Genomic DNA, 15545 nt, shown 5'->3' with positions numbered 1-15545 from the left:
ATAAGGATATACTGATAGATATCTGATTTCTCAAGTGCAAGGTCTTCTTCATTTAAGGTGTGCATTAGTAATTGCTAAAGCAATGACTCCTATGTGTAAAGTTTCAGCTTTCATGACAATTGCTTTTGAGTACTCAGAGAAGTCTTATGGAAAACATCACTTAAGAGCTCTCTCTGTCCCATGCAGGGTAATATTGGGAGGATGAGGGCAGGCTTCTTACAGGTTCTGATTTAGAGCAGAAAGAAAGCTTTGCTCTGACGAAGAGGTGGGGTGCAGAGGCAAAAGCAGAGAAGAGACTGACTCTGTTGCAATAACCTCTGTTGCTCTGGGAAACAGAAGGAAGTGTGCAAGTGGTAGGTTGTTGGGGAACCAAAAATTTTAACATGAGCACACATGCAAAAAAGGATGAGGAAGTCAGTGTGAGATGCTTTGAAAGGCTGGCTTACATTTAAAAAGATATTTCTACCTTCACATGGGTTAAATATTAACTTAGACAGCAATTTACTGGAGGCCAGAGTGAAGGTTATTTCTGTGGGGCAACCTCAGAACATAAGAACAGTAAACAGAGAAGGTCATTATTTAAGCATCTTGTGCAGTTATTGGCTTTTTCTCTTTAGCAATAGTGGAGAATTCATGGGCTCTTAAATGCTGGCCGATCTGTGTGTCATTGTGTTCATATAAAGTAATCTGAAATTATAGCTACCAAGGGGGATCATGGTTGGAAAATACTTAAGTATCTAAGTAGAGAAGAAGCATTACTATGCACAGGAGGGAAGGAAGGAGGAAAGGAAAGAAGGAAGGAAGGAGGAAGGAAGGAATGAACGAAGGAAGGAAGGAAGGGAGGAAGGAAAGAGGGAGGAAGGAAGGAAAGAATGGAGGAAGGAAAAGAGGGAGGAAGGAAGGAAGGAAAAAAGGAAGGAAGGAGGAAATGTGACCTGTTTGTTACCATCAGATAAGATATAACTATTGGAAGGTGTTTTGGGAATCTGAAGAGTTTAAAAAATGCAACAGTTATGACTCTGAATTCACAAGGAGACCTCTTTTCTAAATCCAGAATAATAGAGAACCTCAGTCCCAAAGACAGGAACTATTTGGAAAACCAGGCTGTGTTGCCACCTTGTTGGCAAAATATAACCACCTTGAGAAGGGGGCATATTTGAGTTGATCTGTACTCATGTTTGTATTAGAAGAGACAGAGAAGAAAAAAATAATTGGAATTTCCCCACAACACACAAAAGTAGAAGAAATAGTCAAACTTCCCCACTACACAGCTACATCTTAACCTGTGGAGGTTTGCTTTCAGTCTCAGGTGCTGCCAATACCTGGATCTGCTGGACCATGTTGCGGAGCTGCACCAGAAACTCCTTGGCTTCTTTGGCCCTGTCTGACAGTCCATTCAGCGCCTGAGAGAGCTGGCTCTGCAAAGATAAAGAAGGAAGCCATGGAGCTGTAGTCACAGAAAGTAGCAAAAAGATTGTACAGAGTTGTTTCGATCCAAGACCCCAGCGTCTTCAACCTCCTCAGATTCTTCTTGTCAGAGCTTGGGACATGTAGTCAACATTTGTAAAGAGGATTCTGGTAATAAAGGTATCCAGACATCTTTCCGCAGGCTCCTGAGAACTTTCTCTTCTGAAGCAGGGAAAACTCCTGGCTATCGCAAAGGCCCTCACCAACTGATATCTGCCTGAAATTACTTCATCTCATTAATTAGTTAATTAATTCAGCAATAATTTATTTAATTTAAAATTAAAAGAAAACAGTGAGTCAGATGATTTGATAATCGCCAAAGTTATTTAGGCCAAAGTGCTATTGGTCTGGGTCTGAAGCAGGAAGATTAGAGTCAAGAACAGGATGAGAAGAATGAAGGGTTAGAGCATTGGTATGACTCTCTGGGGCCGCTCCAATGGAATGACAGATACAAAAGCCACAACTGCATTCCTCCTCATCAAGGTTACCTTCCTTCTCCCAATTGCAGCCCTCCCTGTTGCCCTTACTCCTCTCTACCCCTAAACCAAGGCAGACTCTTCCTGATTTCCCACACTGTCCTGTCCATATGGGATGCAATTCTGTTGGACGGCTGTGTGTGCATGTAAACACTTGCTTTTTTCTCCAGCCTCTCTGCCTGCTGGGGTGGCCACGGAACACACTGCTAAGTGATGAGACAGAAGTGGAGTTGGCTGGAGGTAAGGAGGGTTCTGAGAAAGCTCTTGCTTTTCTCTCACATGAGACCAGTGTGTCTGGTGCAGCCTCTGTCCTTGTGTTCCCGACTTTATGGTAGATGTCTTAGGACTCTCATTGAGATGGCCAACGTGGTAAGGGAGGAGGGTTGGAAGGAGAAAGAGCCTGAGTTCCAGGGGCAGCTTTGAGCAGCTGGATAACCCTTGAAATCTCCTACCACTAGGCTTCTTGTCTATGGGGAACATTTAACTCCCAGTTAAGTTTCTGTACTGGGGTTTCCATTACTCCCAGCCACTACCATTGTACTTAATGCAAGAGTTCTTCTAGCAGCCCAGGCATATCCTTCCATCTCTCCTGTAAATTATAGAGACAAACTCCTTTCCCACAATACCTTCTTTGAAAGCTAAAGCCCACTCTCTTCCTTGCCAACACAATACTTTAACCACTCTTCCCTTTCAAGTAAAAGGACAGAATCTTAAGATTATATCTCTTGATCTAATGAATGTTTCTCTTGTCTCTTTTTAAAAAACTTTAAATCCAGTATAGTTAACATACAATGTTATATTAGTTTTAGGTGTATAAGAGAGTGATTCAACAATTTCATTCATTACTCAGTGCTCATCAAGCTAAGGGTACTTTTAATCACCTTCAACTTACCATATGTAATTCCACTACTGGATATTTATCCAAAGCATACAAAAACACGAATTGGATAAGATATACACACCCCTATGTTTATTGCCGCATTATTTATAATAGCCAAGATATGGCTCAGCCATAGAAAAGAATGAAATCTTGCCATCTGCAACCACATGGATAGAACTAGAGAGTATAAGGCTAAGTAAATATTTTTCTCTTATATTTGCCTTATTAAATACAAAGTTGGGCACTGGATTTCCCCAAAAATATGCATGCCAAATGCTTAATAGAAGCAGTGTGGGGTGGTAGAAAGAAATAGGCCTTGGAAGGGCTCAAATCCTGCCTCTGTCCTTTACTAAATGTGACCTTGAGAAAGTTCCCTGTGTCTGAGTTACTCCAATGCAAAAAATGGGAAGCATAATAATGTTTGGTAGTTGGGTCATTGTGAGCGTTTAGTGCATTTACCAATGTAAAAGCTCCTGTTAGCTAAGGGTAATGGCTAAGGGATCTACTCTGAATTCATAAATGCTGCCAGTTACTTGCTGAAAACCTTTTATAGATAGTATTACCTCCTCCAAAAAATGAGAAGAATATTACTATTCTTGGGTGTTATGAGCATTGCATGAGATACTAGATTAAAGCCCCCCCCCCAAAAAAAATAAAGCCCAGAACCCCTCTGATGCATGGTACATGATTAATAAATGTTGGTTGTTATTGACTCTTTTTTTTTAAGATTTTAATTATTTATTTGAGAGAGAGACACAGAGAGATAGCATAAGCATGAGAGCAGGGAGGAGCAGAAGAAGATGGAGAAGCAGGGAGCCTGACATGGGGCTTGATATGGGGCTTCAGGAACCCGAGTCTAGAATCATGACCCAAGCCTAAGGCAGATGTTTAACCGACTGAGCCACCGAGGTGCCCGGGTTGTTATTAACTCTTATTCATCTTCTTTCTTCCTGCTCACAAATGCCTGCAGCCTGATGGGGGAGATTCGCAGAGCATATTCCTGGAACAGGATCTGTTGGAAAACATCCTTCATCACTAATTCTTTAATCTATGTACTCAGACTCAGGGAGGCTAGACCAACACAGCTGAGTAAAAAAAAGCACAAAGTGAGCCTACAATGCTGGAAGGACCACTCAATTATTTATTACCAGGTTTCAGCTGCACCCATAATTTGGGGTAAAAGCTTTCTCCTAAAGAACTTTTCCCAAGAGTCCAGGGGATGGAGGAGGGTAGGAGGGTCTCATTTAGAGGAGCAGGCAATAAAATGAGAGACATATTCTTAAGGAGACATTTTTGTTTTCTTTTTTTTTTTAAGATTTTATCTATTCATGACAGACACACACACACACACACACACACACACAGACAGACAGAGAGAGAAAGGCAGAGACACAGGCAGAGGGAGAAGCAGGCTCCATGCAGGGAGCCCGGCGTGGGACTCAATCCTCCGTCTCCAGGATCAGGCCCTGGGCTGAAGGCAGCGCTAAACTGCTGGGCCACCGGGGCTGCCCAAGGAGACATTTTTCATAGTTACTTTAGAACTCATATCCCTTTTTCTGAATGAGCAAAAGTTTGCTGGCTACCACAGTTTTCTTCCCCCTTTTATTATAATCTCTGTCTTAGTAACCACATTTGGATGTTGGAATATAGAAACCAAGTTCATTCAGCTATACATAACTGAAGCTATATAATTTCTTGTATCCCCACCTGGCAATTAATTGTACAATATGAGTTAGACCTGACACCCATAAAGAATTGTTGACCAGTCACTGCTATCCACTTAGAAAATAATTATTCCATAGTATGCAAATAGTGTTGGCCTCATCCACTCCCAGGTTTTTATATGGCAAAGCAATAAGTGAGCTGAAAAAAATCAATTCGTTTGCAGATTACCTCTCTTTGTGTCTATATTCAATCCCAAGAATACCTTCTATCTGGTTAATGGTTCTGGTATTTGATAAACAACTGCATTATATGATAAAGATCTAAAAACCTTTTTCTTAAGCTTTGCCAATTTGTAGAAATTGAGCAGGAGACAATGAAAAATCTTGGAAACTATTTATCACTAGAAAATGTTCTTATTATAAGGATTTATGCGTGCATTGCTTTTATAGGATAGTCTTTTGATTACACTTATAAGCTACATCTGATGTAGAAGAACATTATTATTGATTGATTTTGTTTCCCAGAAGCATTTACATTTCTGCTCCGGGCTCACAGAAATGTTCTGTATTCAGGACCACAGACCAGCCCTGTAAATTTATATCAGAACACCAAAGATGCAAATATTTAGTGTGTGTTTTCCTTACGGCACCTTTGGCTGTATATATAGCCATTAGAAGCAGTTTATAATGCCAAAGCAATGCCATTCTGATTTCCTGGATAGTTGTTTTCCAATTTTCTGAAAAGCGGTCATGATCAGAAAGTGAATGAGAGTGGGGAAATGTAACCAAGGAGGCAAGAGCTCAGAGCATGCTCTGAATCACCAAATCTTCCATCCCAGAAAAACGGCAAGTTGCTCAGAGCTTGAAGGAGAGAAACAAAGCATTCTACCTCCTCTCTCCTTTCTGTGCTGCTTTCTTTCCAACTTCCACCCAGATTCCCCTCACATTCCAAAGGAGTGAAGGTTATAAGGGATCAAGAACTCAACCTGGAAACCCTGGGGGAGGACGGTCCACACCCTATTATTATTTAGGCTCCGTAGATGGGTATGGGATTCATTTCCTCCTGACCAACTCCTCCGTTGGCTGAGCATCTGCCGAGCTGCCAAGTATGCCCACATGGAGGATGGTGTCTCCTTTCCTCGCTCTGCCATGACCATGAACATCATTCATGTGTCATTTCCTCCCTTAGTTTACTACGAACATTGGATGGAGACAATTGGGACACATGAAAGAAAGCTTCCTGGCTGTCTGTGATCTGAAGTTTCAAGCATGGGACGGGTCAAAAAGGATCCACCCCAAAGAATTCATACAAAACAGATGAGGCCACACGCAAGCAACAGTGGCTTGATAGTCCCTGTGACTGTCACAGTGCACTCCACTCAGGTGCTATGGCCCATGCCACCTCCTTCTCAGGTACCAGGGTCAAAACAAAATGCAGAAGCAAAGTGACAGTTGATGTGATGTGACTCTGAAGTAAGGCCCCTAGGAGAAGAACAATTTTTTCCTGGAAGAAATGCTGATTTTTAAGTCTTACTACATTAAAAAGTAAAGGCAGTGGGGCACCTGGGTATTTTAGTCAGTTAAGTGTCTGCTTTCAGCTCAGATCATGATCCCAGAGTCCTGGGATTAAGCCCTGAGTTGGGCCTCCTGCTCAGTTGGGAGTCTGCTTCTCCCTCTATCCCCTACCTGCCATTCATGCTCACTCTCTCTCTCTCTCAAATAAATAAATAAATAAAATCTTCTTAAAAAAGTGAAGGGAAAAAATTCTAGTAAGTTATGAAATATTGATCATTTCTTATTAGAAGAAGGGACTGAAAGGTGCTTCTTTTTATTTTTTAGCCATTAAATGGATATTTTCTTTTTGTTTATTTATTTATTTTTTATTGGTGTTCAATTTGCCAACATATAACATAACACCCAGTGCTCATCCCATCAAGTACCCCCCTCAGTGCCCGTCACCCAGTCACCCTACCCTCCACCCACCTCCCTTTCTACCACCCCTTGTTCGTTTCCCAGAGTTAGGAGTCTCTCATGTTCTGTCTCCCTGAAAGGTGCTTTTTATGTGCATCCTATTTAATCTCAATCAGTACCCTGCCATTTTGCAGAGGCTCAGAGTTGAGTTTAGGTTTTACAACTCACATATAAAAGAGCAGGAGCACAAACCCTAGTCTGACTACAGAGTTGTGCTCTTTGCTTCCACCGTCCAAAGAAGAAGAAGAGGAGTTGTCTCATACTCATACAGGAAGAAATAAAAACCACACATGGTGAGAGCATGTAAAACGAAGGAAGGTGAATTGGTAAGGGGATTATGATTGATTATGAGGAAATCTGATCATGTTTAACAGGCAGATAATACGTAAACCATAGCATATCTAGTTAACCTATGAAATGTTCAACTGCTTTTTTCCTGCATAAAGTTTTTTAGTGAATTTGAATAGGATCTGTCAATGAGATCCATGGGTCTCATAGGAGAAGGCCAAAAGCTTTAGACTGAGGTCCAGCGCTGGCTTTATCACCCACTGACCCAAGACCTTGGGAGGGATTCCAGTAAAGGAAGGAATGAGAAGTCACCAAGTGACTAGAACTTGGGGAACCTTTGAGCTGAACTTTCAGGGGGACTGATTCTCCTTCTGACTAAAACTTCTGTTTCTGGACTGTACCTCTTCTTCTCCACATAAAAGATCTCTCATCTGGTTTCCCTGGTTGTGGAAGACCCTGGACCTACCCCAACCCCAGCTGATGAATTAGATGAGCAGGAAGCCTCACAGGCTGGCCTGCCTGGAGATGAGGGCCAGCAGCGGGGCAGGGGCAGTAAACAGATTGTGATCTGTAAACAAATAGTCTAAGTACATGTATGTACGTGTATGTGTGAAAATGAATGTGTATGTATGTGAGGAAGTATGAGCACAGAGTGTGTGAGTGTGCAAGAATGTGTGTGAGAATACATGTGTATATGAGACATCTCATCAGTGGAGTATAGGGAGCTCTTGGCTTTGGGTAAGGCTGGTATCTAAGGGGCCTTATGGGCAGTTGATTTGGGTCCACTAAACTGCTGATTATTGATGATTGGTTGTGATAAAGACTCTCTCTGTGGCTAAACTGTAGCCAGGTTCCTCTGTGCCTTCTTCTCAACCTTGGCCTATAAAGACTTGAACAAAACACTAACAGTTTCTAATGGCTCGTGGCCACATCTTTAGGATGACCCTAGCCCCCTTAAAATGTCAGTCTGAGGAAACTCAGGGCCCCTACATGAATTTACTGGTTGTTTCAGCCAATACCTGAACATAGGGCCCCTGTCTCCTAGTGTCTGTAGGAGGATAGACGTCTAAAGTCAATAAGCACTGTGAGCAGCCCCAGATGGGTTTCACATAGGCCCACCCCCTTCCCACTCTAATTTCTCACTTCCCTGCCTCTCTTGAGCCCTAGCTAATCCCCTTCCCACTCCCTCCTTCTCCCTGTAAAATGCCTAGTCCCTCCTGTACAAATGGAAGTTGAGTTCAGTTCACACTGAACTCCCCCTATTGCAACAGTATATTACTGATTGAAATCTGTCTTCACCACTTTCACTGGTGTCCTGCTTTGTTTATATCTGATAGTGACTAACCCTGGCCCTGACCTAGGGCAAGCTGGGGTAATTGTGAGCAATGAGCTGTCCCTTCAGCAGGCCCGGGTTAACCTCAAGGGTAGAGAAGGAAGCACATCCAAGTTCCCCTGCCTAAACTGGCCCATTTATCATATATTAAACCAATCTTACCATTTTTACTGTGATTGTGACTTATAAGCTGTGTGGAAGATAGAAAGGAGGAAGACATTATGCACCTATAATCTAGAACACTGTTCCATATAATCCCCTTTCCCATTCCTCAGTGCTAGATCTGCACACACAAGTATGCAAACATCTACACCAAAAGTTAATGCATAATACTACTTACCACCTTTTTAATAACAATTCAAACCCAAATATTCTGTTTCAGTTATTCTTTAAACCATAAACATGGACCAGAAACGTTCATTTTTTTTTTTTTTTTACGAGATAGTAGCAACTGACTGAGGTAGACAGGGCAATATGGACTAATCTGGCACTGGGGTTAAGAAGATAGACTTTAAAGTCAGATGGACTTAGGTTTAAATCCTAGCCTTTTTTTTTACTAGCTGTATGACCATGAACATATTACCTAACTGTAGTGGATACTCTGCCTTGATTCCCTTTTAAAGGTTGTTGCAACTCTATGATCAACTAATCTTTGACAAAGTAGGAAAGACTATCCAATGGGAAAAAGATGGTCTCTTTAACAAATGGTGTTGAGAAAACTGGACAGCCACATGCAGAAGAATGAAATTGGACCATTTCATTTCCTCACACCTTACACAAAAATAGACTCAAAATGGAGGAAAGACCTAAATGTAAAATAAGAATCCATCAAAATCCTAGAGGAGTGCATAGGCAGCAACCTCTTTGACCTCGGTTGCAGCAACTTCTTGCTAGACATGTCTCCAAAGGCAAGGAAAACAAAGGCAAAAAATGAACTGTTGGCATTTCATCAAGATAAAAATCTTTTGCACAGCAAAGGAAACAGTAGACAAAACCAAAAGACAACCCACAGAATTGGAGAATATATTGCAAACTACACATCAGATAAAGGGCTAGTAATCAAAACCTATAAAGAACGAACTTATCAAACTCAACACCAGAGAACAAATAGTCCAGTCAAAAAATGGGCAGAAGACATGAACAGACATTTCTCCAGAGAAGACATACAAGTGGTCAACAGACACATGAAAAAATTCTCAGCATCACTTGGCATCAGGGAAAAACAAATCAAAACCACAATGAGATACCACCTCACAGAAGTCAGAATGGCTAAAATGAATAAGTCAGGAAATGACTGATGTTGGTGAGGATGTGGAGAAAGGGGAACCCTCTTACACTGTTGGTGGGAATGCAAACTGGTGCAACCACTCTGGAAAACAATATGGACATTCCTCATAAAGAGGTTCCTCAAAAATTTGAAAATAGAGCTACCCTATGACCCAGCAATTACACTATTGGGTATTTACCCCAAAGACACAAATGTAGTGATGGGAAGGGGCACCTGCACCCCAATGTTTATAACAGTTTATAGCAGCAATGTCCACGATAGCCAAACTATGGAAAGAGCCCAGATGTCCATCAACAGATGAATGGATAAAGAAGATGTGGTATATATATATATACACACACATATACATATACATATATATACATATACATATATACATATGTATATATGTGTGTGTGTGTATATATATATATATATTTATATATATATGACTACTACTCAGCCAATCATCAAAAAAAATCTTGCCATTTACCATTATGTGGATGAAACTAGAGGATATTATGCTAAATGAAATAAGTCAATCAGAGAAAGATAGTTATCATATGATCTCACTCATATGTGGAATTTAAGAAACAAAGCAGAAGATCATAGGGGAAAACAGGAAAAAATAAAACAAGATGAAATCAGGGAGACAAACCATAAGAGACTCTTAATCATAGAAAATAAACTGAGGCTTGCTGGAAGGGAGAGGGGTGGGGGGACATGACATCACTGAATGTGGAGTTAGAAGAGATGTATACTATCAACTCTTGAGCAGTGAGCAAGTATGAACTGATCAGCATACTTGCATACCAGTGGACATACCCCATATAGTGACTATGGGCTTCAGAAAGAGAGCATATGTAATAGAACTTCAGACTACCTACTGTGATAGAACATGAGCAAGGAATAAAGCTTTGCCACTGAGATTTTAGGGTTTTTTTTGTTACTGTAGCAAAAGTGACTAATATAGATAGCAATTATAATATTTTCCTTCATGATTTAATTTATTTAATATTCATAGAGTTTTATCATGGACCAGGCAGAGTGATTCATGCTAGGAAAACAATGATAAAGTAAACACAATCCCTTCACTAAAGGAACCATCATTGTTCTGAAACCACAACCATTCTGAGCTTAATAATTTTTATTTAAAAGTTCTCTCTTATGTGATCTCTAATGAAGCAGAAGAAGACTAGACTATTCTAACATCCAACAACAGAAAGGTAACTTCTCCACCTCTCAGGACAAATGAGAAGTATCTGCTTTCCTCACCAGACATAGCCAGTTCTGGCTAGAGTTTGAATTCTGGACATACTCTACACAGCCTTTATCCATGAAACTTAAATATTTTTCTGCCTTAGACAGGAAACTCTCAAGCTGGAGATACAAATCAACATGGAGGGTTTTTCCAGCAAGATAGAAGAGTCACTTTTTGCCTCAAGGCAGAGAAAGAAAAAAAAAAAAAACCAAAACAGAAAAGAAACTGTTGCCTCACCCAATGTTCATCATTTCTTGGGGGAAAATCAATTTGCCATGTCTCTATGGATTTTGCAGAATTCTGAAAGCTGTGAAAGAATTCAGGCAGCAATTGTTGCAATGAAAGGCATGAAACTTTAATAAAGCAGCAAGCATATAGGCTGCAAGGTCAACACCACTCTGCCCAAGGCTCTGTCAGAGAACATGCCTTTCTATGGATATTCAAAACCATGTTATGTGTGTTGTTAGGCAGTTACTAAGTATTTATAGCTGAGGATCAAAAACAAGCCTTCCTTGGGCTAAGCCTTTGTGTAAATATTGGATTTTACATCCCACAGATGGACTACTGGATAGATCTCCTTTGTATGTATGCTGCCTTTTCTCTTTGGAAAATAGTAGGGCTCTACTCAGCAGGCTCTGAGTCCTTTCCCAGAAAGCTGTTTTCTCTGTGGATCCCTCTGGCTGCCTTCATGTCCACACTGGTCTGCCATGACCTTCCAGGTGGTATAGCATTCCACACTGTCTGATACTACCAGAGCACAGTTTTAAGATAAGCAAAATAGAATTGAGGTAAATAAATTTTCAGGTTTTTATAGTATTTAAGTGTCCCAGATAGAAACTCTCATTCTTCAAACAAGGGTTTTTCTTTTTCTTTTTTTTTATAATAAAATTTATTTTTTATTGGTGTTCAATTTACCAACATACAGAATAACACCCAGTGCTCATCCCGTCAAATAATTAAAAACGTGCTCCTAAAAATATATATGATGAGGTGAAAAAAAATCACTGAACTATTTTTCATATAGAAATGCTTTTCCTGTGCTCTTTCAGAGACTCAAGTGTTAAGTGCTAATGCAGGAATGACTACTATCTGTCCCTCAAGCTTCTAGTGATGAGAATGAAATAACTAGTGGGAGCAAGATGTTTTTGTTTTAAAAAATAACTTTCCCTCCATATTTCAAAAACAGAACATGCTCCTTTCAGAAAAATTGGAAAATAAAAGATTTAATAGAAGAAAAAAACAATCTCACCTGATATATTAATAGCCTTGATAATGAACCCTTGATGCTTATCCTTGAAATCTTGTATACATTGATACTGTCTATGGATAGCCAGATATGTATGTCTCTATATAATGTGTACCAACAAGACTGGGATAGTATCGTATACCCATTGCTGTTTTGAAATCTGCTCTTTTCACTTAATATGCTATATTTTCCCATCTGACTAAAACTATGCAACTCCCCCCCCTTTGTAATAGCTATATAACACTCTGATAACATTTACTATGTGGCAAGCACTGCTTATAATGCTTTGTACATATTAACTCCTCTTTTTTTTTCATAACACAACCGAGCAAAAGTAGGTACTTATGTTACTCAAAATTTTTGTAGGTGATAGAATTAAGCAAGGAAGGTTATATGGTCCAAAGTCCTAAAATTGTTAAGCAGAGCAGTATCCAAACCCATGAAGTTTCCGGCCAGCATTTATTCTGTTAACCACTAAGTTTTAGGGTAACCCACTATGTAGATGCATCATAATTTATTTAACTACTCTCCTGTTTTAGAACGTTTAGTTTGCTTCCATCTTTTGCAAAGAACTGACATGAATTTCCTGGAGTAAATCTTTCAACACATTCTTGATTATTCTCATTTTCAGAAATGAAATTTCAAATTTACGCATATTAAATGTTATCATGTTATTAAAATGTCCCTGAGTGGTCATTCAATTTATACTCCTGATAAAGGTGATGTAATACCTGCCCATATAATGCACTGGAAATATTATCATTTGTATTATTTTTTGTGATCAGATAGACAAAGACTGGAATCTCATTTCTAAAATTTGCTTTAAAATTACGAAGTTGAGGGGAGGGAGATTTTTTCCAAAAGCTTTTTATTGATTTTTTTCCTAGTTAAGGTGAAAATTCTCACTGATATTATATGTAAAGCATTTGAGAGAGAGAGGTCCTAGCCCAGAGTGTTACTAGTATTACTGAAGTGTTTGTCAAGGAAATTAGCTTCTTCCCACTGCTGATGACTATCTTGAACAAGGCTGGCCTCAGGACACTTGTTTGCTTACCAAGAAAGCCATAGGGACCAAAAATGGAAAAACAACCTAGAAAATTTGGGTGGCTCCCAGAGAAGTGAAAAGTCATGGCTTAATAGTTTTAGTAGAATTTGGTCAGACGGTCTGGCTCACAAAATCTCTACTCTTTAGAGATTATTTTGTGGACACATACATGTACACAAGAGCTTCTGGTAAAGATTCAATGAGCATAAGAGAAGAATATATTCTTTGCTTCTCAGAGAGTGTATATATATATTTATATAATATATAAATATATATAATAAAGATAATATGCATAATATAAACTTTATAACACATTTGTCAACATAATTAAACTTGTTAACCAGATTGTTCAGATACCCTATATTCTTGCTTATTATTTGTCTCTTTGGCCTATAATATTCTAAAATAAAGAAGTGATTAAATTTCCCACAAAGATTGTGCTTTAATTATGTTCTTTATTTATAAGAGTTTTTGTCTTATGTAATCTGTGGCTGTGTTATTTGTTCTATCTTCTTTGTGCATCATTATATCTTTTAACATTAGATCATATCCTTTTGTGTTTCACTCAGTTCTTTTGGCCTTGAACTTAATTTCATCTACACTATTAAATTTACCCTTCTCTCTCTCTCTCTCTCTCATATAGCTTGGCCCATCTTTTTTTTTTTTTTTTTTAGATTTATTTATTTAAGGGCAGGGCAGAGGGAGAGAATCTTCAAGCAGACTCTTCACTGAGCGTGGAGAACATTGCGGGCCTCAATCTCATGACCCATGATACTGTGATCTGAGCTGAAACCAAGAGTCAGATGTTAACTGACTGAACCACCCAGGTACCCCCACTTTGCTCATCTTTTATTTTAAAACTACATTTGTTTTTAACTCAATGTGATTTTTTTTTACCTTATCATAGGGAAATTTGGGCTATTTACATTTATTATATTAATTGATATAGTTGGCTTTATTCCATCTTTAGTGTATAATATATTTCTATTATCCATTTCCTTTAAAAATTTTTCATAGCATAATCACATTTCTTTTAACATCTAAAATTACTCACCAGTTAATTTGGATATTTTGCTATGTTTTTCTATTTTGCAAGATGTTACCTTCCCATCTTTCATCCAATGTAAACCTACGTTTGTCTATTATTAAGTCAAAATTAACTAGTAACTTTGATCCTCCTATCGAACTACATTCCCTCAAATGCTTCCTTTAATGTTTATTAATGTCTTGCACATTAAGAAATATTTAATATTTAAATATCTAAATAACTCCTGGATCGAATAGGAAATTAAAGCTGCATTTATAAATTTTCTATATATTAATGAGAAGAATCAGTTTATGAAAGTATATATTTTTTTTAAATATGATTTTTTGCAGGACTAGCTAGGCAACTCAAACACTGTAACATTGTTCCCTTTAGAAATACTGTTCTTAGATGGAACATAAAAGAATGGATGAGGGGCCCCCGGGTGGTTCAGTTGGCTAAGCGTCCAACTCTTGATTTTTTGCTCAGGTCATGATCTCAGAGTTGTGAGTTAAGGCCCTGGGTAGGGCTCCATGCTGGGTGTGGAGTCTGCTTAAGATTCCAGAGGAAAAAGAGGTGGCTTTTTTGCACTTACGTTCTCTATCCAGGGCTTTTTGGCACTTAGGTGCTATGCCCAGGATGGCTCTGACACATTGTTCTTAAGTTTTAAGAATTCAATAATTTCAGATTGTTTTTTAATAAAATCTCAGCTTACTTGAACTTATCTTAGAAAAGCTATAGTTGGGGATCCCTGGGTGGCTCAGTGGTTTGGCACCTGCCTTTGGCCCAGGGCGTGATCCTGAAGTCCCTGGATCGAGTCCCGCGTCAGGTTCCCAGCATGGAGCCTGCTTATCCCTCTGCCTGTGTCTCTGCCTCTCTCTCTGTCTATCATAAAAAAAAAAAATCTTAAAAAAAAGAAAGAAAAAGAAAAGCTATAGTTTCCAAAAGCATGGGAGTTATTAGTAGGCTGGTAAATGTTAATCACAATATCTGAATTTTAATTCTGACCTCAGGACCCCACTATATCATCAATGCAGACATTAGCAAAAATTCTTTTTCTTTTTTTTTAAGTTTTTGAAATTTATTTAAGCAAACTCTATACTCAACATAGGGTTCAAATTCATGACCCAAAAATCAAGCATTGGAGTTGCATGTTCTATCAACTGAAACAGCCAAGTGTCCCCACACATTCTTTGAAAACAAAAGGTACACAAAGACCACTACAGACCCACCAGACTGACAACATTAAGTGCTGGTGAGGATGGGGAGCCTCACACACTGATAGTGTAAGTTAAAATGGTAAAACCATTTGAGAAAACTGGCTCTTTCTAATAAAGTTAAATGCACACCTACCCTACACGATAGCATATGTCCCAAAAGACTTGGATAAAATGTTCATAGCAGCTTCATTTATAATAGCCCCAAAGCTGGAAATAGTACAAATGTCTGTCAACGGTAATATGAATAAGTTGTATATATTCACACAATGGAATACTGTTTAGTAATAAAAAAGTACAAGTTAATGATATACACAAAACATACATGAAATTTAAAAAATTATATGGAGTAAAAGACATCAAACACAAGAAAGTACATTGTTTTTATGTAAATTTCAAGAATAGG

General features: G+C 38.9%; 1 protein-coding gene across 9 annotated transcripts in view; it reads right to left on the bottom strand.

Moving 5' to 3' along the window:
• TRIM9 (tripartite motif containing 9) overlaps positions 1–15545 on the bottom strand; it is a 106764-nt gene that overhangs the window by 45675 nt on the left and 45544 nt on the right. For all 9 annotated transcript variants that reach the window (XM_055303865.1, XM_055303863.1, XM_055303858.1 and 6 more), the window contains exon 2: positions 1323–1418. In XM_055303865.1, coding sequence (XP_055159840.1) covers positions 1323–1418 — 96 coding nt within the window. The remainder of the gene's footprint in view (positions 1–1322; positions 1419–15545) is intronic.

This window comes from Nyctereutes procyonoides, unplaced genomic scaffold (assembly GCF_905146905.1).
Source record: "Nyctereutes procyonoides isolate TBG_1078 unplaced genomic scaffold, NYPRO_anot_genome, whole genome shotgun sequence".
NCBI classification, from domain to species: domain Eukaryota; kingdom Metazoa; phylum Chordata; class Mammalia; order Carnivora; family Canidae; genus Nyctereutes; species Nyctereutes procyonoides.
The sequence above is the reverse complement of the archived record's forward strand: the minus strand, read 5'-3'. Positions and strand labels throughout refer to the sequence as shown.